The 25,311-nt window shown below is 59.2% G+C and overlaps 1 protein-coding gene across 1 annotated transcript; it reads right to left on the bottom strand.

The window, feature by feature from the left end:
• Window positions 1-4,132: 4,132 nt before the first annotated feature.
• Window positions 4,133-24,218, bottom strand: GNAI2 (G protein subunit alpha i2). Its single transcript, XM_041762855.1, has 9 exons — window positions 23,955-24,218; window positions 10,224-10,266; window positions 9,818-9,959; window positions 9,484-9,644; window positions 7,078-7,206; window positions 6,534-6,663; window positions 6,301-6,454; window positions 5,744-5,958; window positions 4,133-5,171 (listed from the first exon to the last, which is right to left on the bottom strand). The coding sequence occupies exons 1-8, from the start codon at window positions 24,070-24,072 to the stop codon at window positions 5,768-5,770; spliced, it is 1,068 nt and encodes a 355-aa protein (XP_041618789.1). The 5' UTR covers window positions 24,073-24,218; the 3' UTR covers window positions 4,133-5,171; window positions 5,744-5,767.
• Window positions 24,219-25,311: the final 1,093 nt, after the last annotated feature.

The raw sequence follows: 25,311 nt of genomic DNA, 5'->3' as shown, positions 1-25,311 counted from the left end.
GGGGTTCCCAGGCTCAGCCTTAGCCAACCCTGCCAGTGCTCTGGCCACCAGATTTCTGGGAGGTGGCTCTTTCCCTGCCAGGACTTTGCCTGGACTGTGTTCTCTGCCCTATAGGCCCTCCCCTTTACCACCTGCTAGACTCCCTTTTTCGTCCTTCAGTATCCAACTCTCTGGGTGTCACCTCCTCTGTGAAGCCCTAGATGCCTAGAGCACCTGGGGTTCAAGTCTCTCTTCAGCCTCCAGGTCTCTCGGTGGCTACCATGACTAGGGGCCCCAGGACCCAGCAGAGGACAGCACAGGGTGGTAGGCGACAGAATGCCTGCAGGAAGCCCTTCCACCCTCCTGGGCCTGCTGAGCCTAGGGGGAATGGGAGACTGAGGGACAGGGAACACCCCAAGTCCCTCCTTGACCCTGCACCAGCTCCTCAGGCCTTGACTTCCTCCACCCACAGTGAGGCTGGCAAGCAGAGTCAACGGGAAGGGATAGCAAACTGATTTTTCTCCTAAATAAAAACCTTGGGGCTTATTTCCTGTGAGGGGAAAGACCAAGACAGGAAAGAGAAGGTGATCCACAGTGTTGACCCCTGCCCGCCTGAACGTGGGTGCCCATCGATGTTATTAACTGAAGAGCTGAGTGGCTGGCAAGTATGGACACACTCACTGCACGCATAACCCAGCTGGCTTGGCGCCCTCCTTGGATGTGTGTGTGATGGGGGCTGGCTTTCCCTCTCTGGTGTCCAGGAGGCTTTAGGGGAATGCATAGCCCCAGGGCAGGGAATCTGGGCCCCTAGGATCTCTCTTTAAAAAAAAAAAGAAAAGACTTTATTTATTCATGAGAGACACACACGGAGAGAGGCAGAGACACAGGCTGAGGGAGAAGCAGGCTCCCCGCGGGTAGCCCAATGCGGGACTCAATCCCAGGACCCCAGGATCACACCCTGAGCCAAAGGCAGACCCTCAACCGCTAAGCCACCCAGACATCCCTCTTTTCAAGGCAATAGTCACAATGATTGGGCTCAGTTGTCTGGGAATGAGCCTGAACCCAGAAGTCAACCAAGGGAAGCTAGGATCATGTCCCTGCCCTGTGCTGACTCCCAGGGCAGCTAGGACCTGGCTGGCATGCCACAGGTCAGGTGGCTGGAGTCAGTGCTTATCTTCTCCAGCTGGCCTGGAATTCTGGGTCTGGGAGGGGGTCTTTGGGGGTAATGATTTGAGGGGCTCTGGGTGGGTGGGGAGTAGGTTTTCCTGACCTCAGAAGGAACCATGGGGCTGCCGGGGACATGGTGGGTGTCATTCCAGGACTTGGCAGCCCCTGTGGCCTCAGAAGTCCCAGAACTCATGGGGCACCTCCCCATCCTGCCCCTCACATCTTGGCCCCCACCCACCTGTTGTGGGGGGCCTGGGCTGAAGATGGGGAGTAGCTGCCCATCTGGCTCCTCTCCCTAGAGGGAGAGGAGGGTCTCCTTAGATCCTGCCCTCCTAAACCCATGGGCTCTCAGAGCTTGTCTTTCTCTTCCCAGCTGTTTCCCCACCCTGCAGATGGGTTAAAAATACTGAGGCTGCCACCACATCAGAAGCCTGTGCAACTATTTGGAGTGGGGTGGGCCCTCTGAGAGGTGGATCAGCCTCATGGAGGTCTCCACTGGCTGGCTGGCAACAGCTCACTTCATCCTGGGACCCACAAGCTTGGTCTGGAAGCAAGAGCCTGGGTCCCTTCCCTAGCTCTGCCTGTCTGAGGGTCCCAGGCCTCATAGCTGCAACTGCCCATGAGTGGGGCCACAAAGATGAGCCTTCTCCTTCTCTCTCTCTCTCTCTTTTTTAAAGATTTTATTTACTGGGCAGCCCAGGTGGCTCAGTGGTTTAGCGCCACCTTCGGCCCAGGTTGTGATCCTCGAGACCTGGGATAGAATCCATGTCGGGCTCCCTGCATGGAGCCTGCTTCTCCCTCTGCTTGTCTTTGCCTCTCTCTCTCTGTGTGTCTCTCATGAATAAATAAATAAAATCTTTATTTTTTTTTAATTTACTATTTATGATAGTCACACAGAGAGAGAGAGAGAGAGGCAGAGACATAGGCAGAGGGAGAAGCAGGCTCCATGCACCGGGAGCCTGATGTGGGATTTGATCCTGGGTCTCCAGGATCGTGCCCTGGGCCAAAGGCAAGCGCTAAACCGCTGCGCCACCCAGGGATCCCCAAATAAAATCTTTAAATGAGAGACACAGAGAGGTAGAGACACAGGCAGAGGGAGAAGCAGGCTCTTCGCAGGGAGCCCAGTGTGGGACTTTATCCCCCTACCAAGATCAGGCCTTGAGCGGAAGGCAGATGCTCAGCCGCTGAGCCACCCAGGCATCCCAGATGGGCCTTCTCAAGCCGGGAGTGTGCTGGCGTCCATGGGGTCCAGGAGCACTGAATCCCTGGCTGCCCTCACCCAGCTGCTCCCAGGGATAAGAGAGACTGAGAGGTTCAGGCCCTGGAAAGCTCCAGGCAGTAGAGGATCCCTAGGAGTCAACCGTATGGAGTCCCTCCCTTTGGGGTGCAGGACACCTGGGATGCCACCCCCAACCCCCGCCATCCCCAGCTGCCCCCCAAGGCTGGGAATTTCCCAACTGCCAAAGACAAGGAAGAATTGAGAGGCCGCCCCCGCCCCTGCTGGGACAATGGAGCCTTATGCCCTCCAAATGGGAGCAGGGGTAGGAAGGCCAAGGCAGGTGGGAGCCTAGCTGTCTGCACCCAGGGGAGCCTTAGCCTTGCCTGCCAGGACCCCGCCCCGCCCCACTGCAGCTGGGTACAGGGGGATCCTGGCCAGAATCCTGCAGAGCCCACCCAGGGAGAGAGGCACTGGGTGCGTCTGGCAGACAATGCCGACCTCTCAATGGTCCCTCTGTGCGGGGTTCCCCTCAGCAGGGAAGGAAGGAAGCATCTCCGGCGGCTTCCTGCTGGGCGGGCATCGAGGCCCCGGCCCGGCCCTCCTGCCCCGCCCGCATATCTGGGGCCCAGCCGGGTCCAGGCCTGACCGCCGAAGGCAGAGACCCGGGGCTGGACGCGGGATCCTGTTCTCCGTGCGGGCCGCCCTGGGCCCGGCCCAGGCCTCGGAGGCGGCGGCAGCAGGAAAGGCCCGAGGGGCTGGGGCGGGGACGGAGGCTGCGGGCGTCCACCTCCTTCCGACCGGGCGGCCCCAGCCTCTCATCTCCTGCCAAACCCCGGGGCCCGAGGCCGCGCGCGGACTGGCAGGTGTGCGGAGGCGGGGCCGGGGGGGAGCCCGCCCCCCGCCCCCCGCCCCCCCTCCGCCTTCCCCGCCTCCGCGGCGCCGACCCCGGCCCAGGCCGCTTTGTCCCGCCGCGGGCGCGGAGCCGTCGCTGCCCCACAAAGCTGCCTTTGTGCCCCGCGGCCTCCGCGGGACCCGCTGACGTCAGCCTCCGTGACCAGGCCGGCGGGGCCGGGCGCGGACTGCGGCGCCCCCTGGCGGCCGGAGCGGGGCAGCGCGTCCCCGAGCCCCGCCCAGCCGAGGGACAAAGTCCAGGAGCCTTGCCCGGCGCTCAGGGCCCATCCCAAGGCACCGTCCGCGCCTTGTCATCTGCCGTCGTCTCCTCCAGCGGCGTGCGTGCCCCCATAGGCTCATAGAAGTCTCCCCCTTTCTAGGGCCTTCGTCCCAATGCATCCAAAGCCCTGCTGTCATCCAGGCCGCTGCGCCTCTGGCTACCCACACACTGAAGTGTAGTCACCTGCCTGTCACTCCCCTCCACGTTTGGAGGGGGACCACTGGGGCAGAGACCTTTTTTGAACATGTACCCCAACTTTCTGTTTAGTCAACCCCAAGAAGCCCAGTCCTGAGCAGGGGAGGGTATACCAGGGGCTCAGCAGTTCGTGGTCTCTGAGCCTTGGGCCTGGGAGGTCAGAAGTCACATTTTCCTTCTGCAAGACTCACTGGGCATGCTCCCCATAGAGAAGAATCCCTTAGAGGAACGGCTCCGGTAGAGCTTGAAGACTGCCACAAACCCGAGGCTGCCAGGGCGCTGGGAGGAGTGGGCACCCCAGGCGCTAGCCACAAATGAGGATTCTGGTCACTAGCACCTTGACACAGCTTTAGTCTCAGTCTCTGGCCCTGGACAGAAGAGCTACTGAGCAGTACTTGGTATTTTTTTTTCTTTCTACATTTTATTATTTCAAACCAGGTGAACAATTCCATAAAACATGTGAAAAAAGCAAGGAAGTGTTCAACGCTGAAGGACCCAGGCCTGGGGCAAGGGCATGAGGGGCATGGCCCTCAGCAGGCAGCGGCGGTTCCTAGGTTAGCGCTAAAGAGCTACATTTAGGTTAATGGAGCCAGGGCCCAGGGCCACTGGGATGGGGCCCTCGGTGATGTTGGCAGTTGTCTGGAAAAGCCCTTGGAACCCAATTCTGTGGAGGGCAGGGCGGGGAAGGGCAGGGGAGCTGCCCGCATGGGTTGCGGGGGGTAGCCAGCAGAGGGATGGGTGTAAACACGCAGACACACTCAAGGCACGGAATCACTGGAAGGGGGCTGGGTGGGCGCTGGTCAGGATCTGACAGTTTTAAATAGTTTTTTTCTAAAAAGTTTTCTAGGTTTGCAGTTTTGTCTTTTTTTTTTTTTTTTCCTTTACTTTCATTTTTTTAAAAAGCTACGAGAATGAGCAGGTGGACTGTAGTCTCCAGGAATGGTGGCGTCTCACGCTTCTTGTGCTTTTTCCTTTGGGGCCTCCGAGCGGCTGGAGGGGTGGGACGGGCAGGAGGCTCCCTGTAAACATTTGGACTTGGGCTGGGTCAGGGGCTGGTGTTGAGCGAAGCCAGGGGTCCCAGGCTGGAGAAGTGAGTGCCCCTCCAGACACAGGCCTTGGGAGACTCAGCATATGCTCCCCTCCCCCGTCACAGAATAAGACAATGGTTAAAACCAAAACAGATGCCCGGGAAGGGGGTACCGCGGTCATTCCCGGCACCTAGGACAAGGGGCGGCTTCAAACAGGGAGGCCTGTGGCATTTCCTCCCCCCACCCCGCCCCGAGTCTCTGGATCTGAGGGGAGGAGGTTGGACAGGGGAGCCAAGAACAGAGAGAGTAAAGAGGGGGGAAAGCAGCCGGGGAAGGGGGGGGCAGGCAGGGAGTGTGGTCCTCTTGCCCCCGTCTTCCTCAGGAGCTGGGGGGAGCAGAGTCGGCGGTGGCCCTGGAGATGGGGGACAGTCAGAGTGTGAGTCGGGAGGTAGCCAGGGTATGCCTCTCCTCCCACCTCCCTAAACAATGACCCTCTCGTTTTTCTCATCCCCCTGTTACCAGGGATACAAGGGCTGCCCAGAAGCCAGGGTCTGTTGCTGGGTTACATGAGGGAGGGGAGTCTACAGCACTAGCGGGAGTCCTCCCCATCTCCCCCAGGCTGATTGGGCCAGGGTCAGCCCAGGACCCTCAGATAGCTCTGAGGGAAAGACTACAGGGCTAAGCCCAGACTAGTCACACTGAGGGGCCAGCAGCTTGGCCAGTGGCTTTGGGGGTGAGGAGGTAAATATTCTCCAAGGGAGGTCAACTCAGCCCTTTCGCTCTCCCCTAGTGCACAGCCGGGTGCTTCTGTCAGGACCTCTGTCCAGCCTACCTGTGTGCTGCCTCCTTGGCACCCCTCATTCAGTCATCCAGCTGCCCTACTGCCCTGGGCTCCCAGGCTCTCCACCCCCGCCCCAACCTCCCCACCCCCACTGGTCCATTCTCTGGGCTCTATGGCTCCACTCTGTTCCACCCCAGGCTCACCATCCTGCCAGGTCCCACTGCCCCTCAGAAGAGGCCGCAGTCCTTCAGGTTGTTCTTGATGATGACGTCGGTGACGGCATCAAACACGAACTGCACGTTCTTGGTGTCAGTGGCGCACGTGAAGTGCGTGTAGATCTCCTTGGTATCCTTGCGCTTGTTCAGGTCCTCAAACTTACTCTGGATGTAGCTGGCTGCCTCCTCATACTTGTTGGCCCCTGTGGGAGACACAATGGTGAGGACTTGTGCCACCTGTGCAACAGGCAGGCCTGTCCCACATGAACGAGAAAGTTCTGTGCGTGTAAACAGACAAACATAGAACATGTGCACGTGTCAGGGGTGACAATGTGAGTGTACATGCACACCTGAGTGTATAAAGAGGGGCTCCTGACTGTGCACATGTAAGGGGTACATGCCCTGTGTGCAGACACAAGGACCTAAGCCTAAGTGAGGCACCAGCTCCTGCATGAATGTCCTGCAGTTACCCTTCTGTCCAGCGGGGGGCGCCTGTGCACCACCTGGTCACCACCAGCTCCTCCCCAGAGGCCCAGTCCCCACACCTGTGTACTCAGGGAAGCAGATGGTCAGGGGGCTGTGTGTGATCTTCTCCTCAAACAGGTCCTTCTTGTTGAGGAAGAGGATGATGGACGTGTCTGTGAACCACTTGTTGTTGCAGATACTGTCAAACAGCTTCATGCTCTCATGCATGCGGTTCTGGGGGCAGGACAGCTCGGTCAGCACCTGCCCCTGCCCCTCACCCCCACATCCCCCCAGTGGCCTCTCGGCCTCTCACCATCTCCTCATCCTCAGCTAGCACCAGGTCATAGGCGCTCAAGGCTACACAGAAGATGATGGCCGTGACACCCTCAAAGCAGTGGATCCACTTCTTCCGCTCAGACCGCTGACCACCCACATCAAACATCCTGCAGACACAAGGTCACCTTAGCTCCAGAAAAGGCAATTCCAAGAGAGGGTCCCCATTGCACAAGCTGGCCGAGGATAGACACCGGCTCAGAGTGGGGCAGCTCTTGTCATGGAATTATCCATACTTGTCTGCCTTATTATGCCTGGTTCTGGGCCAGTGTGTCTGCGCAGGCAGGGCCAGACTTGGTCACCAAGGCAGCCACACGGGGCGGAGGCAACAGAGTAGGTGACCCACTGGCGACCACACAGCCGAGAAACCTCGGAGCAGGGCTGGGGACTCCCAGAATGGCCCATCCTGCCCAGCATCGCCCAACATCGCCATTAACAGGCCTTGGGTGAGGGTGCCCCCCACCATCTGTCACCCCAAAGACTTGCAAGTCCTGCCCTGCCACCCTGCCCACATGCCAGCTCACTTGAAGTGCAGATCCTTGAAGGTGAAGTGCGTCTCCACGATGCCCGTGGTCTTCACACGGGTCCGTAGCACGTCCTGCTGTGTGGGGATGTAGTCACTCTGTGCAATGCGCTCCAGGTCATTCAGGTAGCTAGAGGTGGGGGCAGGTGGGTCAGTGGGGGCCAGCATGAAGCCTCTGTACCTGGACCCTGGGCAAGCTGACCCAGGTCCCTCTCCCTCCCATCCCCTCATTTCTCAGACAAAGCCCTTGCCTTTTTGACCCTTGCCCTCATTACATTCACTGCTCAGATGAGAAAAACTGGACCAGAATCCCTCGCCTCTTGCCTGTGGAATAGGCCCAGAGGAGGTGCTACTCTATGCCTGGCCAGCCAAGCCCTAGCACCCAGGCCTGAGCCAGGCCTGCCTCAGACCGGATCCAAGCCAGTGGGGCTGCAGACTGAGGCGGGCGGGAGGGGGCAAATTAGTCCTTCTGCGAGGGATTCAGGATGCTAATTGACACAATTATGGCACCCAATGCAGAGTAGCCTGCTGTGGCCCTTGGTGTGGGGTTGGACAGGTTGGGGCCTGCCAGCCTCAATGGGCTCTGCGCCCAGTGCCCAATAAAATTTGGGCTCCTCAGGGGGAAGGCATGGACACCTGTTTGGCAGGAGTCCCAGGGGCTCCTCATTACCAGCTCCCTTGATTGGTATCAACACTGCCCCTTGCCAGGCCCTGGGACTAGCTCTGCCCTGGGACTGGGTCCTTCGAGCTGCTGACCCAGTGCTGGTGTCTCAATCCTGGCGCAGGCCTGCTGGGGCCAGCGGGAAATGACCTCAGAGACGCGGGGACAGAACAGAAAAACAGGAAGGACCATGAGGGCCCATGACGCATGTGCTATGACCCGCTTACTGGACCCTGTTGCCTTTGAAGAAGCTCCTGCCTAGGGGCTGGGTTCCACACCAGCCTCTCCCTTCTCCCCAGCAGGGCTCACCACAGACAGGGACCCACCACCCGCCAGCAACCTCGAAGGACTGCTCCCTGCAGCATTCCAATCCACTCCCCACCCGGGGTGATCTGGGAGGGCAGGACCTGTGTCACTGTTGAACCCCCACACCTAGAACAGTGCTGGGCACACAATGGGTGCTTTATGTCTGGGGAATGAAGAATGCACGATGAACAAGTTGGGAGTGGCCTTGAAGGTGGCCCCATCCCCATCTCCTTGAATGCCCCAGACACACAGGTGCTAATGGTTGACAAGGCCTACCCCTGCCCGCTCTGCTGGAGCTGAGCCTCTGTGACCTCTGGGGGTGGGGCGCTGAGGTCTAGAGGCCCTGAGGTCTAGAGGCCCCGTTGTGTTGTTGTGTTTGGCTGCGATTCTGCAGTTCCTGTGGGGGGCACTCACAAGAGCATTGAGGCCCCTGCAAGGAGAGGGAATCAGTCCATGTGCCTGGGGCAGGGCTCAGGGCCAGGCAGGGCTGGCCTCCTACCCACCCTGGCCCTGGCCCAGCCCCTCTCTGGGCAAGCTCAGGGCTAGATGGGCAGCAGGAGAGAAAGGGGAGGCAAACAGAGGGGCTGACTTCAGTGGAGGTGGGAGGGGCAGGTATGAGCACAAGGACAGCTCCCTATCTGGGTGGCACAATCCAAAAAGCCTGTGCATGTCCCCTACAGCCCCACAGCCATCAGCACTGGCCACCAACCTGTCCTGTTCTCTATGGGTGCTCAGCCCCCTGCAGTAGGCCTGGCACTGGGTAGGTAGCTCAGGGGTGGAGTTCAGAGCATGAGCCTATGGGCCGGGCCTCTGGAACTCCTAGAACCCCCGTGACTCCCCAGCGGAGCCCTGGGTTGTCATCTGCACGTGACATCTGGCAGCTCCCAGTCTCTTCTCCTGGTGTCTTCCTCTCCGGCCAGTCTGAACATCTGCGGCCAGCACTACTCCCCCTAGGACTGTGTACATGCTGCGCTCCACCCCTCGCCCCTCAAGGAGCTTTTCCTATTCCTCCTCTGCCCATCTCTCGTGCAGAACTTGGCTGAGGCAGTCCCTCCTCTGGACCTTCCCCCACTCCCACCACGACCCCGACACTGGAGTAGTCACTGCTCACGGATTTGTCTGTTCCACTCATCACTGGGTCCCTCAAGCCTTGCACAGGGCTTGGCACGGGTGGCAGCAAATGCTCTTTAGAATGATTACGTCTACAGACAGATTAGACTCAATTGGCTCTGGAGGAACAGCAGGCCTGCTGGCTCTTCCTCCCCTCCCGGCTTTCAATGCCAGGCCCCCCACCTCAAGGCAAAAACACCAAGGCCTTGGTTGACAGTCATCAGCTTTGTAAACAAAGACTGGCAGTGTCTTTCTGAGGGTGCTCCAGCCCTCCACTCCAGCCTGCGGTCCCGAACCCCCGAACCCTGCCCAGCCCCTTGAAGTACTCACTAGGCAGCGGAGTCGTTGAGCTGGTACTCCCGGGAGCGGCCAAAGCAGGCCTGCACACCGTTGTCAGCCCAGAGCCTCCGGATGACACCGGACAGATCCTCAGGGAGCACGCCCTGCTCCTCAGCAGTGCAAGACAGTGCAAACAGCTGCCTAGCATCATCCTGGGCACAGTGGTGAGGCGTCAGCCAGTCACAGGAGCACCCCCCACCCTACCTGTCCAAGGCAGGGACGCCTCCATCCTGGGGGCCCATGCTTGGGTGTTCCCAGGTTCCCCAGGACAAGGCTTGCTCTGAGGCCTTTAGGGAGGCAGGTGGGGGTTGAGGGGAGGACATACCGCTCGGGAGGGGTCATCAAAGTCAATCTGCAGATTGCCCATGGCTTTGACAATAGCCATGATAGACTGGATGGTGTTGCTGTAGACAACTGCCCGGTACTGCCGGCATTCCTCCTCTGAGTAGCCATCCTCGTGGATGATCCTGGCAGCCAGGGGTCAGGAGTTAGGGCCCATAGGGCACAAGAACCACACATGGCCTCCTGGAGCTGTTGGGGCCTGCAGGGTCTATTACAGAGAGGAGGAAACTTCCCCCGACACCCTGGGACCTGAGGATAAGTGACTGCCTCGGACAAGGTCCTGGGCCTGGTGAAGACTGGCTGGGCCATTACTCAGGGGGCAGTACAGACCCAGAGGAAGAAGAGGGGAAACCAGGGTTTGGCAGCTGCCTCTCACACACAGCACTTACTTCATCTGCTTGACAATGGTGCTCTTCCCTGACTCCCCAGCACCTGGAACAGAGAACACAGACGGTCAGGGAACAGCCCAGTGGGGCTACACGCATAACTAACCAGTGGCCTAGCCGCCAGCAGCCCCTCCCCATCAACTGCACAGGGAGAAAGAGACAGTTGGGCCTGGTGGGCAGCAAAGCTACCAAGGGTGCAGCTGGCAGGGCCACAGTGGTCAAGGCAACCTAGACCACCTGCACTCCTGGTGGACTCACCCCAAGCCTTGGCTTCCCACAAGCTTCACTGCAAACCATGGCACCCCCGCCCCCCACTGACTGAGCTCAGGGGCTTTGGCTGGAGACAAGGCCAGCCCTCAGGAGTCTCCCTGTCATTTTCATGTGTGTAGGTTTGCCAACTTGAGGCCTGGGCACAGCTGGCAGGAAGCAGCCCTGCACACTCCAGCAGTGTAGTAGTCCCTCTTCTCCTCATACTCTAAACCATCAAGGGGCCTAGGCTGGGGCACAGTGTCATACTGCTGGCTCCCAGGCATGGCCCAAGTCTACCCTAAGCAAATGGAGGCTGGGACTTGGGAGACACACACATGGACCCATACGTACACACCTCTGGGCGGATGCAAGATGTTTCTAAGTCTGGCAGAGGCCCATTCTGTGTTCTCTTCGGCCACTACTGAGGGATTTGCTAGTACTCTTCCCCATGACTGTCCTATTAGCTCCACAAACATATTGTTTCGGTTCCCATTTTACAGACAAGGACACTGAGGCTCTGAAAAGTAGTCCTGGCCAAAGATTGTACAGCCAGGATTCAGATGGGCAGGGAGACACATAGGACTACGATGTCTGGCCTGCCCCATCTTTCTCAAAATGTGGCTCTACTGCAGGAGGGCCTGGGAGAGTGAAGAAAGAAAAGAAAGAAAGAAAAAAAAAAAGAAAAGAAAAGAAAAGAAAAGAAGCAGATTCCCAGGTTCCACCCTAGACACACAAAGCCAGATCTCGAGGGGTGCAGCCCAGAAACCCACATTCCCCAGGGAGTCTGCAGGGAAGTGTGAAGACCAGGAGGGCTACCCTATCTCCCTGGCGCAGGATGGTGGGAGTGGGGGCAGGACCTCATTTCTTCCTTTCACTGTCCTAAACTCCAAGTAGAACACATCTCAGTGGGGCCAGCTTTCCCTCCCAGCACCTGCCCAGACTGATCCCTCTGCTCCTCCCCCTTCACTGCCCATCACACCTGCACCTGCCAGGCTCTGCCTCTTGCCAGCACTAGGCATTTGCCCAGGTAGTTTTCTTTGCTGGGCATATGTGCCCCATGCCCCATTTACATGTGTCCTAAACCCTCTTGATGGTTGTGGTAGGTCTGTCCCTCTGAGCAGCTCAGCAGGCCAGGTGGTGGGGTCTGTGGGGAGGTTACATTCGGGAACTCTGGCTCCCTCATCCCTCAGGGTAGGTGAAGACAATCTCAGAGGGTGAGTGGCTAACATAAACTAGAATAGTGTCAGCAAGCATCCTGATGGCAAAGCCACAAACAGCGCCCTCTATGTGCCAGATGCTATTCTACGCCTACTAAGCAACTGAATCACAGCAATCCCACCTCACAAATGAGGAAACAGAGTGGCTGCTGTCACGCAGTCATAATCCCCCCTGTGGGTGGCCCACCTTGCTGGCCTCCTAGGGCTGACCCAAGAGCCCTGTACTGCAGCTGAGCTACAAGGTCCTCGAGCTTCAACTGCACCTGTTGCTGGGTTCACTACCTGCCTTCCCAGGCCGACATTGCTCTTGAATCTCTGCAGTGCGCTCCAAGCGGTAGTAGAGCACCCCCACCCTGTCCCTGCCAAGGCCCCTGCCCACCTCCATTTATCATACCCACCCCACCTCAGAGCTACATTTTACCAGGACAAACAGAGGCACAGCTGGGTCCCTCACAGGGCATAGGCTGGGTATGTCCAAAACCCAGTGGCCTCCTGAGAAGGGTCTGGGCTCTCTTCACAAATGCCAATGGCTGCCTGGTATCACCAGGCTTCTGACTGTCCCAGGCCTGCTTCCCAGGACAGAGGACTAATGGGCGGCGGGGAGGAGGAGCCCCCAAGGGTACAGGCTCTGGGTAGGCTGGGGGGTGGTGTGAGGCAACAAGCCTATCAGTTCAGCCTCTAGGCACTTGAAGCACCTATCCCAGTGCATCCCCTGGACATGGGCTTGGTCAAACGGCAGTACTGTTTCTCTGTTGGGCTGTGCGTGACAGAGGAACAGCAGAGTCCCCCACACTGACATGCCACACCTGTCGAGTGGAGACATGGGGCGAGGGCCTAGGAAGATCTGAGAGTGATGCCCAACCACAGAGGCCCATCCTCCAGGGTCCAAATATCTAGGACCAGGGAGGGCAGTGCTAGCCTGGCCAACCAGACCCCCTGGCTGTCCTTCCCACCTAGACACTTGCTCCCACAGAGCAGGAGAAAGGAAGCACATCCTGGGGCAGAGGAAGACTCAGGAATCAGGGGTCTTAGCTAGGATTGGGGTCCCAATGGGGGACCAAGGCAAAGGATCTGAAGTGATGAGTCAGATCAATCATGCCGGCCCCAGCCAGGCAAACCTAGACTCAGAGTGGACACCTCTGCAGGGCACAGGGGACCTGAGATTTTGGTGAGGTATCCCCACTTGTGTGTTTGGGACCATGTCACCCAAGGCACCAGTTTCCTTGTCTGGCGTCTTGACCACTCTCCTGGTAGTGGCGTGGTGTTCCATGACCCTGCCCAGAGATAGGGATAACAGCACAAACTTGCTTTGCATCTGATTTTCCTAGCAGCAGGAGACCTGGCAGACACAGAGGTGGGCAGTACATGGGGGACCAGGCAGCAGCCAGGACACTTGCTCCCTGTCCCACCCAACTGAGGGCCCATTTTCCTATCCCCTTTGGGCCTCGGGCTCCCTTCCTTTGACATTTTGAGGGTTAGGAGGACATTCTCTGCCCCCGTTTGACAGGTGGACAAACAAAAATCATGAAGCCTCCATCCCTGGACTTGGGACAGTCCCTTTGTCCTCCCAGTGGCTGTGACTCAAGCAGGAAGGAGTGAGTGGCAGGACAAGGGTGTGGTGCTGGTGGCCAGGCAGGAAGCTGTGGGAACACAGGGACAGAAGCAGAGGCATGGCCCAGGAGCAGTTACAATAAGCAGACCAGGGAGCAGGGGCAGAGGTACGTGAGATGGTGGAACAGGTGGGGCGAGGCGCCCCAGGAGCTGTAGGTCCCAGCCCCGCCCTTCACCCCCTCCTCAGGGCCCCATCCCTTCAGGGCCTGACCATACTCCCCTAGCAGATAAGCTAGTACTTGGCTTGGAGTTTGCTGATACTCTGCTGATGCTGAGTACCTGGCTCTTCCCACCCAGCCCTGACCTTCCCCTCACAGGGAGGGGTCTTCACTAGCTGGCTCTGGACTGCTGCAAACGACCGCTGCAAACGTGCTTCTGATGAGTGCTTCTGATGACGGAAGGTGGCGGGAGTCTCCAACTTGCAGAGGACCCCACCAGGCGCTCCCCTCTCCAGCTGGGTGAGATCAGAGGGGCCCACAGAGGCTCCCTAGGCTGGCTGCAGTGCTCCTTTTGCGCCAGACCTCTTCCCATCAAGAAGAAACCTCTGCAGCCCTTGCCCCAGGGTGCAGATGCTGGGCCCCCAGCAGGCAGGCAGTAATTGCCACGATGTGCTGGCAACAGTGGCTGCTCTGCATTAGAACATCTGCTTCCACTCTGGGAGTGCTGGGCCCCAACGGAGGAGGGAACAGATGGGGGAAGGGAGACAGCAGAGCTCCACCTGCCCGAGCAAGAGCCAAGGCCAGCCAGGGCCTCTGCAGCAGAGATGGGACCGCTGGTCGAGTTGCCTGATGCCATCCCAGCCCCAGCATCAGGTCACGGCTGTCAATCCTGGACCCCTTATGTTCCAGACCAGGCTTTGCCCCTGCTGGGAGGCCGACATACCACTGTCCTCTCTGGCCTCAGTTTCCCTTCTGTAGAGGCTGCCAAGCCTCGAGTGGCCAGCTGGCCCATCTCTCACTCTCAGATTCTCTCCCAGAGAGAGGTTCAGACCTTCCATGGCCCTGGTGCCCACCCTGATCCTTCCTGATGTTTCTAAGAACTTCATCCCCTTCCTGCCCTTGCTCTGGCACCTCATCTGTGAAACAGGACACCACCATTATCTCTTTCAAGAGGGAGGGGAGGATTAGACACAAAGAGCTTCTCATAGTGCCCAGCACACGGTGAACGCTCAGATAAAAGTTATCATCACATCACTATGTTTCTACTCTATGGAAGATCACAGACAACCCCAAACCTTTCATTTCCTGCAGCCTACAATGGCCATGCTGCATAGGTCACTGTAACCACAACCTACAGAGTGGCCTGCTGTGGCCACCTCATTGGAAGAAGAGTGTCTGAGGCTTTCCAACAAGGCACCATGGAGGGCTGTGACCAGTGGCTAACAAGCTGGCTTGGCACTGCCATTCCCTGCAGGGACTTGTGTAGCATGGGACAGCAGTCAGAGCCACTCGGTCCTTTTTGGGCTTCTGGCTCTGAGTTCGTCACTCCCCCTCCACATAAGCCAGTACCGCTACATAGCTGGGGCCTCCTTCCCGCTGCAGAGCCTTGCCGCAGACACTGCTCACTGACTGTGCTCACAAGGCTGGGCAGAGGCTCCCTCGCTGGTGGGCTCCCCTGGAACACATGGGGCTAGGGAGAGCAGCCAGCTGACGTGGCGGCCTGAGGGCAGAGATTCTCATAAGCAGCAGGGCTGGGACCACAGGGTAGACTTGGGCTGCAGCCCAGCTCAAACCCACAGTACCAGGCCCGCCTCCACTGCCACCCCTCAGGCTGCCCTAGTGGGGCACAGGGAGAAGGTGGGGGTGAACCCTGGGAAGCCTACCCCAAAGGCAGCCTGGCCACCACCTCCCACTCTCATCCCAGGAAGGTGCCACGTCTCTGGCCCAGGCAGTGGTTCCGGGCCCCTTGGCTCTCGGGCCCCTCCCCTGCGGCCTCAGGGTCCCAAGTCCCGCCGCCACCAGGGGGCGCCCGGCAGCCGGAGACGGTGGGGGAGGCGGGGCATGGGCAGGGCTGGGGAGTATTTGCTCCAGAAAAGCCGCCTAGGCCAGGGGCAGCTGGGGGAGGTGCCTGGACCCTCGCTCAATGTCCTCTCCCAGGCCTGGGAGGCCCTCAGCCGCCGGAGACCGGGCACACAAGGGAACAATGGAAATGGGAGAGAGGGGGAGGGCGCCCGCCAGACAAAGGCCCTCCAAGCCCCGCCCCTGGCGTCTCTTCCTTCCTCCAGGTGCTACTCTTTGGTACCCTCACAGCCTCCAAGGCGTCTGTCATCAGGGTCTGGCGCTGTGGGGGGCAGGGACAGGAGGCTGCGACACCCCCACCCACAAGTGTGGCCTTGCCTCCCCCAGCTGCCCTCATAAACCTGGAACTCCCCTCTCTTCAGTCTCTACCACTTGGGCAGCTTCCAGTGGCTTCCAGGGGTTTGTGATGCCCCCACCAGGGAGGCACTAGCAACCAAGATCTGGTCTACTCTTCCCAAGTCAGAGCTTTCTGTGTAAGGGAGAGGCTTGGGGACCTACCAGACATGAAGAGGGCTTTCAGGGACAGGGCCGTGTCCCCTGTAGTGGAGCCCTGCCCACTGGACAAAGGGAAACTGAGGCACTGGGCAAAGGCAGGCCAGCTTGGAAGGGAGGAGGCCCTGAGACCTGCTCATTGCTGGCCTAGGCTACAGGTCTCACCCTTTCCAGGAGCCAAAAGATGCTTGACAGGGCCCAGGTCATACAAGAACCAGGCCAATTGACACACTCCTCTTCCTGGATGCTTCTTCATTGAAGGAATCCTCTTGTTGTTTTCGAAGAATCTGAGTCACCCCACCTCTCTTCAGATTTGTTGTGGGGAGATGCCCAGCCCCCAGGCCTCAATGTTCCCATCTATGAACTGTAGCCCTCCACGGAGTGTGCCAAACTGAAGGCCTGCCCTGAGCAGCCTCCCTTGGATCTTCACACTCACCCCAAACTGCCCCAAGGTCCAGCCCAAGCACACAGTTTGTCTCTGTGCCCACAAGCCATGGGGCCTTGCGGAGAATCATGACATCACAGTCTCAGGACCGGGCACAGAGAGGGCAAAGGGCAGCCTGAGGTCACACAGTGAAGAAGGTGGGGGAGTGGGCTTTCTGGGACCCAAAGTCTTGAGTGGCCATAAAGATGCAGGTTTTTTGTTCTGTGCATGGCCTCATGGCCCAGCAAGTCCTTGAAGCATCTGCTATAGCTGTCCTAAGGCTCCCCAGGTTCCTCAGCCCCCTGCGGCCTGGCCTGATGACAGAGCAGACCCCCACCCCGGAACCTCCACAGGGGAAGGCAAGGCCACAAAACTCCGACTCACAGGCTGAGGAGCATGAGGACCAACCTCACGTACTATGCTACTGCCGGCCCACACTGTGGACACACTCAGCTGCCACACAGCGCTGCAGGCAGCCCACCACAGCCTTTGCTTAGTGGGAGCCCTCTGCAGGCAAGCTCCTCCCTTCTCCTCATCTGGACAACTCCCAGACTTAGGGACCCCCACCCTGGAAGCACTAGCAACCAAGACCTGGTCTACTATGCCTCCTCCTCCAGCTGTCAGGGACTCTGACAGCCCCGACCCTCCCTCAGACCTAGTTAGTCTCCATCCTCCTGAGTTAAGCTACAGGAGGAGCAGCATAATGTCAGGAGACGAGTCAAGTACTCAGTGGCCTAGCAATGATCTGAGTCTTCCTGTGAGGGAACGTGGGCTGAGAGGCAGATGGGCAGCTGCACTGGGAGAGTCACCCCGTGGCCACACACCAGACTTCTGGTTCTGAACAGGAAACAGATTCATGAACAGATTCTTGGGTCCCCAGCCTCCAGAGGAGGTAGCCTCCTTTCAATCTCCTAAAAGAGGAATTGCCCCCCACCCCCTAAACAGGTCCCCAAGCATAAGTAGAAGACACGTGGACCCATAGCATCTGACTCTCATCTCGTCTGACCAACTCTTGCCAGTGGGGCACAGACTCCTGACGGAAGGGGGAGTTGTGTGGAGGTGCTCCGACACTATCTGGTCACGTGTGGTGTCTCCACTTATTGGGTAAGTCACATAACATCTCCGAGCCTGTTTCCCCATCAGTGGAATGGGTATCATGTCAGTCCCAGCCTCGTAGGGTTAAATACAATGAGGCCATGCAGAGTCCAGTCCTACATGACAGTCACGGCCCAATGAGAGACAGCTGCTGTTGTGACCAAGGGGAGATTGACGCCCAGTGACCAGACCCCCGGGCCCAGCGGACAGTAGCAGTAGAGGGCAATCCCAGGGCTAGAGTAAGGTCCCTCTGTCCACTCCCGGACAGGGGAAACCCAGAGTGAGCTAATCCCAGGACTGCTGCTCCATTTCCGGGCATTCATCTGGGCCTGTAGCCGGCCTTCCGGCTTTGCAGGGCAATGGCCGCTCGGGAATATAAGAGCAGCCCTCTGCTTTCCTGCTAGCTCCCCCCACTGCTGCAGTCCCTCTCCCAGCCACCACCACTTCCTGTGGTCAAAGGAGGGGCCTGGAATCCTTCTCAAAGGCACCACCTTTTCTGAGATGCTGGGCCCAGTGGCTGCTGAGGCAGGACAAGGGCCAGAGGAGCCTGGAATGATGTCAACCTAGTGACCACTGGTGAGTGGTGGCCCCCCGAGGGCTACCTAGAGATGAGCCTGAGCAGGTGGGGCTCACCTTCCAGATCCCCCAGTTGACAGGGCTCGCACCCCCACCCCAGCGCAGAGTAGGAGCAGCCTTCTAGCCTCTTCCTCTTTTGGGCTCCTCCTCCTCCAGCTGCTTCCTCCTTTTCCTCTGGTGTGGACACCACTTCCCCGAGAGGCCCAGCCCTGCCATGCAGACTTCACTGCCCCTCCTCCCGTCCAGGGCACAGTGGGTGCCACCATCAACACCCCCCTGCAGATTTTGAAGCTTAGCAGCCTTGTACCCCAGAATCCTCTAAGCCATGAGGATACCTTCTCAACAAGCTTTAGACAATTCCACCTTCAGGCTTTGTTTCAAGCTGACCTGGCACTCACTGCCAAGCCTTGGAAGCGTGCGCCGAAGGCCAACGCTGAGACCCAACCCGACCCAGCAGCTGTTTGCTTATTCCAAGGAGATTATTTCTCTCAAACTACCAAGATGAACACCATGAGCTGTAACCCCTTCCCTCTCATTGTACTCCTAGATTGGGACTCCTGCCCCAAGATATTGTGAAGACATGACAGATGCTGACCTGGGCCCTGCCACCAGCTGCCTAGTCCTGCCTCCCAAAGCATAAAGGGGTTTTAGGGAGGCAGCACTCAGGCTCCATGTCAGACTGTCTCTTCCTCTGCTGAGGGCATGATGGAGCAAGGCCCTGGTCCCTCAATGGACAAAGCATATGTGGACAGAGCATCTTCCATCCTGTTCCTGCCAAAATAATGTGTGGCTTTTAGAGACAGAGACCAAGAGAGACTGCTGTGCCCACCTGTGGCCCAAGCCACCCAAAGTGCCAGCCCCTGTGATGCTGGAGGCTTACTGACCTCCAAGGGATGGGATGAGGCCCCACCCCTACCTGCTGTCACTTGCTGGGCAACATTTGCAGGCCAAGGACACCAATGATGCTACCCAGTGACCCCTGCAGCACAGGCCAGCCCAGGGCCAATAGGGATTGCCCATGCCCTAAGGGATCCTTGACCACGCCAGCCCCCATCTGGCACCCTAGGGTCCGCCTCAGCACAGTGGGTGGCTTGATGCTGCCCCAGGGCCTGGCATGGAAGCCTATGCTACCCAGTTGGCTTGACTTCCACCTCCAGCTTATGGGGCCAATTCATTCCCTCTCCTTGCCACCTGCTCAGCCCTATCTGGGGTTCTCCACCTCACTGCCCCCTGGGATGCCCTCAGCGGAGTTCCAGCATCACTTCCTTTGCAAAGCCATCCTGACTCACCCAGTCTCCTGGCTCCGGGTGTCCCCTGAAGAACCCAGTCCCACTCCTAACCAGAGGTCCCTCCTGTTGGCTACACCAACACTAGGGTCATGGGCAGGGGCTGAGCTCGGTGGGACTGGGTGGGATGCAAGCACAGGGGAGGGGGTGGAGTCCGAAATGGCTGAGACCCTTGCTCAGTTCCCAGTGTGGGAGCTCCAATGCTGCTCAGGAAGACAAAGCCTCGCCCTGCCTGGGGGAGGGGTGGGAAGGAGAGACTGGAGGCCCAAGCTACCCCGCCCCCCATTCAAGTGCTAATGAGCTCCAGCCGGGACCTCGAAGACTGCGGGGAGGACCTGGAGGCTGGCCTGGGTACCAGCCCACCTGGTGCCTAGGGCCCAGCCACATCCCCAACCTCAGGCCCCCAGGAAGGCAGCTCAGTCCCCAGAGATTGGGCCTATGGTCCCCAGGACAGTCTGTCACTCCAGCTGGCACCAATTGTCTACATACCTCGGTGCCCCTACTTGCTGTGAGCAGCTGCCTGAGGGCAAGGGGTGGGGGTTCCCCCAGGGCCTCCAGACTGGGGCCAGGCAGCCTGTAGGCTGGGGAGAGCCCTCCCCACTGAACTCTCAACTCTGTAGGAACCATTAGGGGCTCGGCTCCTTCACTGGTTTCCACACTCCCAGGCTTTGGTGCACTGTCCCCACAACACCTGTGGCTGCAGGCAGGCGTCCAGTTCCCAGATCACAGAAGGGGAACAGAGCACCTACAAGATTTTACCTGTCGCTGCGTTTCTGAGCTCATGCACTAGGTGGAGTTGGGATTGGAACCTGCGTCTGAGTGACCCCAAGAGCTAGTCCAAAGAGGTGAGCCCTCCTCCTTTCAGCCTCAGTGCTCCTGCTGAGGTGGTCCCTCTGCCCCATCCCTATGCCTGGCAAATGCTGCTCATTTTTCAAAGCCACTCAGAGGACCCCCACCCCCACTCCATTAACAGTCTCTTCCCATTCATTACCCAACCAACCAGGATCCCAGGCTACCTCTTCTCCAGCTAGACCAAGAGCCGTGCAACATCCCCAGAATTACTTATCTCCGTTCATGGCTGTGCTCTAGAGCTTCATTCTTTCCACACATGCTTAATAGGCACTGACTATATGCCAGGCCACTTGTTAGAAACACAGACTGGACAGAGACCCCAGAACTCCCTTTTTTTTTTTGGTAAGCCTAACTGAGGCCTTATAGGTACAGTCCCTGCACTGGCCAGGCCAAGAACTGCCATGGCATTGCTCTGGCCTGAACCCCGTGGCTGTGGGGTGGTCCCGGCCCAGAGAGCTAGACAGGCTCTCCTGGAGCGGCGAAGACAGCAGGCCTGCTGGAGCCCAAAGGAAGCATGGCCAGCCCCTCTCATAGAACAGCTGGAGTCCCTACTGCGTGCTCTGTGCTGTGACAGGCTACGGACTTTACAGGACAGAGCACTGCAAGAGTTCTGCACGCACAGGATGGGATAAGGGCTGCCTCTGAGGAACCAGCTGGGCAGGTGGGGAGTTAAGGAAGAAACAACCCGAAGAACTCTCTTGCTATCCCCCACCAATCCCAGACACTGGCCTGACGTGGAGCCCTTGCTGCCTACCCACAATATGTCAGGCTCAGTGACCGTCACTGTACTCCCCCATCTACCCACCCATCCCCAAGACTGTGCTCAGACTAGTAGCACTTTGTTCATTCGACAAACAGACAAGAAGCATTCAATAGGCACCAAGCTCCATGCTTGGCACAGAAGGCTCAAAGGTGAACAGGACACAGCCCTGCCCCTGTAGTCTCAAGGAGAGGCAGCAGGCAAATATGATTCTCCGATGGGGGAAGCAGTAACACCAGGAGCCAGAGGAGGTGTTTCAGCAGCCGGTCTGAAGGGGCCTTGTCAAGGAAGGATCCTGGGAGGTGGTCCCTGAGCAGAGTCTTGAAGAACAATCGAGTAGGAGTGAGTTAGATGGAAAGAAGGGAAATGCATGCCAAGCTAGGACAGTAGACACAAAGTGCCAGGGGCAAGAGAGAAGGGCTGTATTTATACTCTGAAGTCTTCATGAAACCTACAAGGGACAGTCTCTCCTTTCTCTGTAGGCTGCCCACACAAGCCCATCCCAAATCAGAGACATTCCCCCAAAACACAAAGCCAAGGCCCCACATCCCACCTGGGAACTGTTGGTCAGTCAGGTTGAACTAGGTGGTGGTGGGGGGGGTATCCCAGAAGTAGGGCTGGTATCAGCAGCTCTGCCCCTCTCCACCAAGCTCCAGGAAAAACACTCTCATGGTGTGTACCACATCTGCCTCTGCCCCCGGTGCCCATCCGCCAGCAGGGCTACCCAGGAGGGCAAGGAGCCAGGATGCGGGTGGGGCAGCAGGCGTGGTTCTGGCTGGAAGGGAAGGCTGGCAATTGCCCAACCTAAGAGTCCCGTTGCCTGGACAGAATTCTTCCCGCTACGTGGGACAGGCACCCAGCACTCTGAAGCTGCCCCAGCTGGGCTCCCATCACCTCCCGGTACCTGGATGGGCCAGCCAGGACCCTTACCCAGGCAGCCATGGCAGATTGGCAGTTTCAGGCAGAGGTAGGTCTCTCAGCCCCTCGATGTATACCCTCTGCAAGGCCTTACTTAGCTCCCATCCCCTACCCCCAACAGGAACCTCTACGGGGCCCCTATTCCCTTCATCCTGGGCCCAGCGCTCTCTGGCCCCAACCCAGGAAGCCCATTCAACAGAAGAAGCAAAGGCCAGAGGGGGAGCAGGATACTGAGGTGGACTCCTCAGCCTAGAAAATGCTGAGCCAGACCCTGCACCCCTGCTTGCTGCCAGGCCAGCGTGGGAGGGGATGCCAGGCCCAAAACCTGAGCTGAGCTCCAAGGAACAAGACTAGTGGAATGGGGTTGGTGCACAGAGGGCCAGGAGCCCTCTGTATCGTGGCCCTATGGCCCAGTCCCACGTCTCCTCAGCCCATCAGCCCTGGAAGGGGCCAGCCAGAGGCCCCTGGGTGGGCACCAGGAGACAGCGATACCGGAAGGACCCTACCCAGGCCCAGTGGGCAGCGGCAACGGGCCCTCCACCTTGGCGACACCCACTCACTGGTGCTGCCGCACTCGCAGCAAAGACAGGAAGAGGCAAGCGCCCAACGCAAAACAGCCCAGGAGGCTGGGCCGCCGCCCCTTCCCGCCCCTTCTCTTCCTACCCGCAGCGGCGGCGGAACGGATGCCATTTTGAAACCTCTGGGCTGTGCCCCTGAGGCCAGGCCCCCAGGGACAGTCAACAGATGGGCTCAGATGGGAGACACACTGTCCCTTGGCCAGGCCCCCAGCAAGGAGGCTCTGCTGTTCACAGCCCGGGGACCCCACCGCGGCTCTGAGGCTGAGGGGCCACACCCCCCCACAGACACTGTCCAGCCTCCAGAGCTGCTGCGAGGGCATCTCTCCCCCAACCCCAAAGCCCCCGAATCAGGCTGCCCCCGGGCACCACACCTGCTCCCGGCGGGAGGCCGGTTAGGGACAGCTTCCAGGCCCACAGTCTTCGTGAAAGTCCACCTCAGATGCCTCCCAACTCCATCTGGCCCCCAAGTCCTCATCTAGCTGGTCCGCCACTTCCCCCTTACAGGGCCTCAGGATCTGACAGGCCCCCTGACTCCCGGAGGCCAAGTTCTTGGCCTTTCGGCCCAGAAAGGGTGCGGGAAGCCCAGCACCCGTCAACATATCTCCTCGGCCGGCCCGCCCGCCGGGGCAGCAATATGTCGGCTGTCTCACCACTTCCACTTCCCCCCACCCCTCAAGCTGCCACCATCTTCCCTGGCCTTGGAGGCGCCGCAACCCAAACTCCTCCATACTCACACTCCCTCCTACTCCCCAGACGCCCCCCTCACTGGCCCAGATGGGGCTTAGAAACTGGGAAACAGCCAGCGGGAGGAATCTCCCTGCGAAGCTTGAGGCCCGATTCCCTCCCCCAGCGCAACCAGTGGAGCCTCAGTCCAGCCCCTGAGTCTGGGGCCCCTCCACCCCGCCGGGCCGGGCCCAGCCCACCGGTGCAGGAGGGGTGGGGGAATCTGTGGAAGGCCAAAGTGTGGGGAAAGGACTTAGGGAGGAGAAGCAGGGGGTTTGAGTAGTACTGTGTGCAGAGAGCGACCTGGTGGGCCAGATGGAGGCAGCAGGAGTATCTAAAGGTTTAGGGGTTCTGGCAGGAGAGAGGGCTCATGGGCAATCACAGTTTCCACTGAAGAAGTACCTTGGAGTCAGGGTGCACAGGTGGAGGATACAGGGTTCAGAGTAGGGATGGGGCAAAGAGCGGGAAGGAGGGAGGTGGGTGCTGGCAGGGGCCCCAGGGATATTTATGCCCAATAGGAACAAGGGGAGCAGGTGGGGAAAACAGGTGGTGCCTGAGGGTGGGGGGGCAAGTGGGGTTCTGGGGCTTTGAGTAAAGTCTAGAGAAGGATGGAAGGACAATGCAGGGGGACTCTGAGGGTCTGTGAGGTTGGTCAGCAAGGGGGGATGGTCAAGCAGGTTCTGGGTCTGGGGGTTAGGCGTCTGCGAGTTGAGGGTCTGATCTACAGTCTGGGCTTCCGATCAGAGATCTAGGCCAACCCAGAGTTTTGAACCATTATTTGGGCGTCCTGGCCAGGCGGGGTCTGGGAGTTCAAGTCCAGGTATAGGGGGTCCAGGCTGAGGTCAGGACTTGAAGGCCCTTAGTCTGGAGGTCAAAGTCCTCGTCTGGGGATTCGGGCGGGGAATCGGGGGTCCCAGAGCAGGGCGCGGCCTCACCCAAAAGCAGCAACTTCACCTCCCGCGCCGCCTTCTCCCCGTCTTCCCGCAGGTTCTTGTCGATCATCTTGGAGCGTTCGGCCGCCGCCTTGTCCTCGGCACTCACGGTGCAGCCCATCCCGCCGTCCGCCGGCCCGGCCGCCGCCCGGCCCCCGCACGGCCCCCGGCCCGGCTCGGCCCCGCCCGACCCACACGGCTCCCGCCGCCGGCCCTCTACGAGTAGCTCTCGGGTCGGCAGTTCCGAGCGTCTGCGGGCGGCGCCTTCCCGGCCGCCGCGCACCGACGGCGGGGCGGGCCGAGGGTGGGGCCGGAGCAGGCCAGGCCCGGGACTGGGCCGGGGCGGGCCCGAAGGCGGGGCCAGGGGAGACCCGGGGCCGCTGATTGGCTCGAGGGCGGAGCGAATGGAAGTTAGGCTCCGCCCAGACCCGGGCCCGGGCTGAAGGCGGAGCCGCGCGGAGGAAGAGGGGCAGGCGCGGAGCCAAGCCCAGAGGGATTGGGCTCGGGGCGAGCTGCGGGCGGGGCTGGGCTCCGATTGGATGCCGAGCGCTCGGCGCTCCGCGGCCCGACGGCGGGGGCGGGCGGATCTTGTAGCCCGAGGGTGGGGATCCGGGGCACCTCGCTGGCTGGGCAGAAACCAACCCTCGAGCTTAATAAGCAAGTTGGGCTAGCTGGGTGGAGGAGGCGTGTCTTCGTCCTGTTAAAGTTAATGAACCCAATAAACTTGTTTCGGGATCTTCACAGCCCCGGAGCCTCTCTAAACTTCGACTTTCTCTGTCTTAAGGCGGGTTTGACCTCTTCTCTCTCGGTTTGCAGCTTAAAAAATGTCTGCTGCCACTTCTACACCTTTGCCCAGCTGTCTCCCTCAGCCGGGTGCCTCCTCTCCTCACCCAAATCTTTAAACATCCTTCACCGTTCTGGGAAGCATCCTCCTGCCTGTAGTCATCCGGGACTCTAGCCTGGGACATGGCAACCAGGCCCAGAGAGAGAGAGGTGGGAGGTGAGGAAAAGAAAGATCTATCTGATTTCTGGATAGATGAGTGGCGCTGATCCTATGACCTGTCCCCACTGGACAGTGGCTGCACCCCTATGGCTGGGCAAAGGTGGAACGGAGGCCAGCAGCGTTTCTAGCAGAACATTGCAGTCTTTCTGATCCTCTTCAGGAAGGGAGCCCTGACCTCTAATGGACTTCCAGTGAAAGGTCTGCCAAGGGTTACAGAGAAATATGTCCTGTGTGGCCCCACTACCATGAGGCGAGGACGCCCCAGCCCAAAGACTAAGAAGGTCCACAAAGCCAGGAAGGGAGCTGGCCACCCACAGCCCCCTGTTCAGCATAAACTCCCTCCTTACCACCAGGCCA

This window comes from Vulpes lagopus, chromosome 7 (genome assembly GCF_018345385.1).
Source record: "Vulpes lagopus strain Blue_001 chromosome 7, ASM1834538v1, whole genome shotgun sequence".
Classification (NCBI taxonomy): Eukaryota; Metazoa; Chordata; class Mammalia; order Carnivora; family Canidae; genus Vulpes; species Vulpes lagopus.
Note: the sequence above shows the minus strand (reverse complement) of the source record. Positions and strands in the feature narration are given on the sequence as shown.

Excerpts from the sequence above, each read along its gene's own strand:
- GNAI2 (XM_041762855.1), bottom strand. The coding sequence starts at position 24,072 with ATGGGCTGCACCGTGAGTGCCGAGGACAAGGCGGCGGCCGAACGCTCC. Across the intron at positions 7,207-9,483 it reads CTCAACGACTCCGCTGCCTA|CTACCTGAATGACCTGGAGC; the intron begins GTGAGTACTTCA and ends CCCCACCTCTAG. Across the intron at positions 6,664-7,077 it reads TTCAAGGATCTGCACTTCAA|GATGTTTGATGTGGGTGGTC; the intron begins GTGAGCTGGCAT and ends TTGTGTCTGCAG.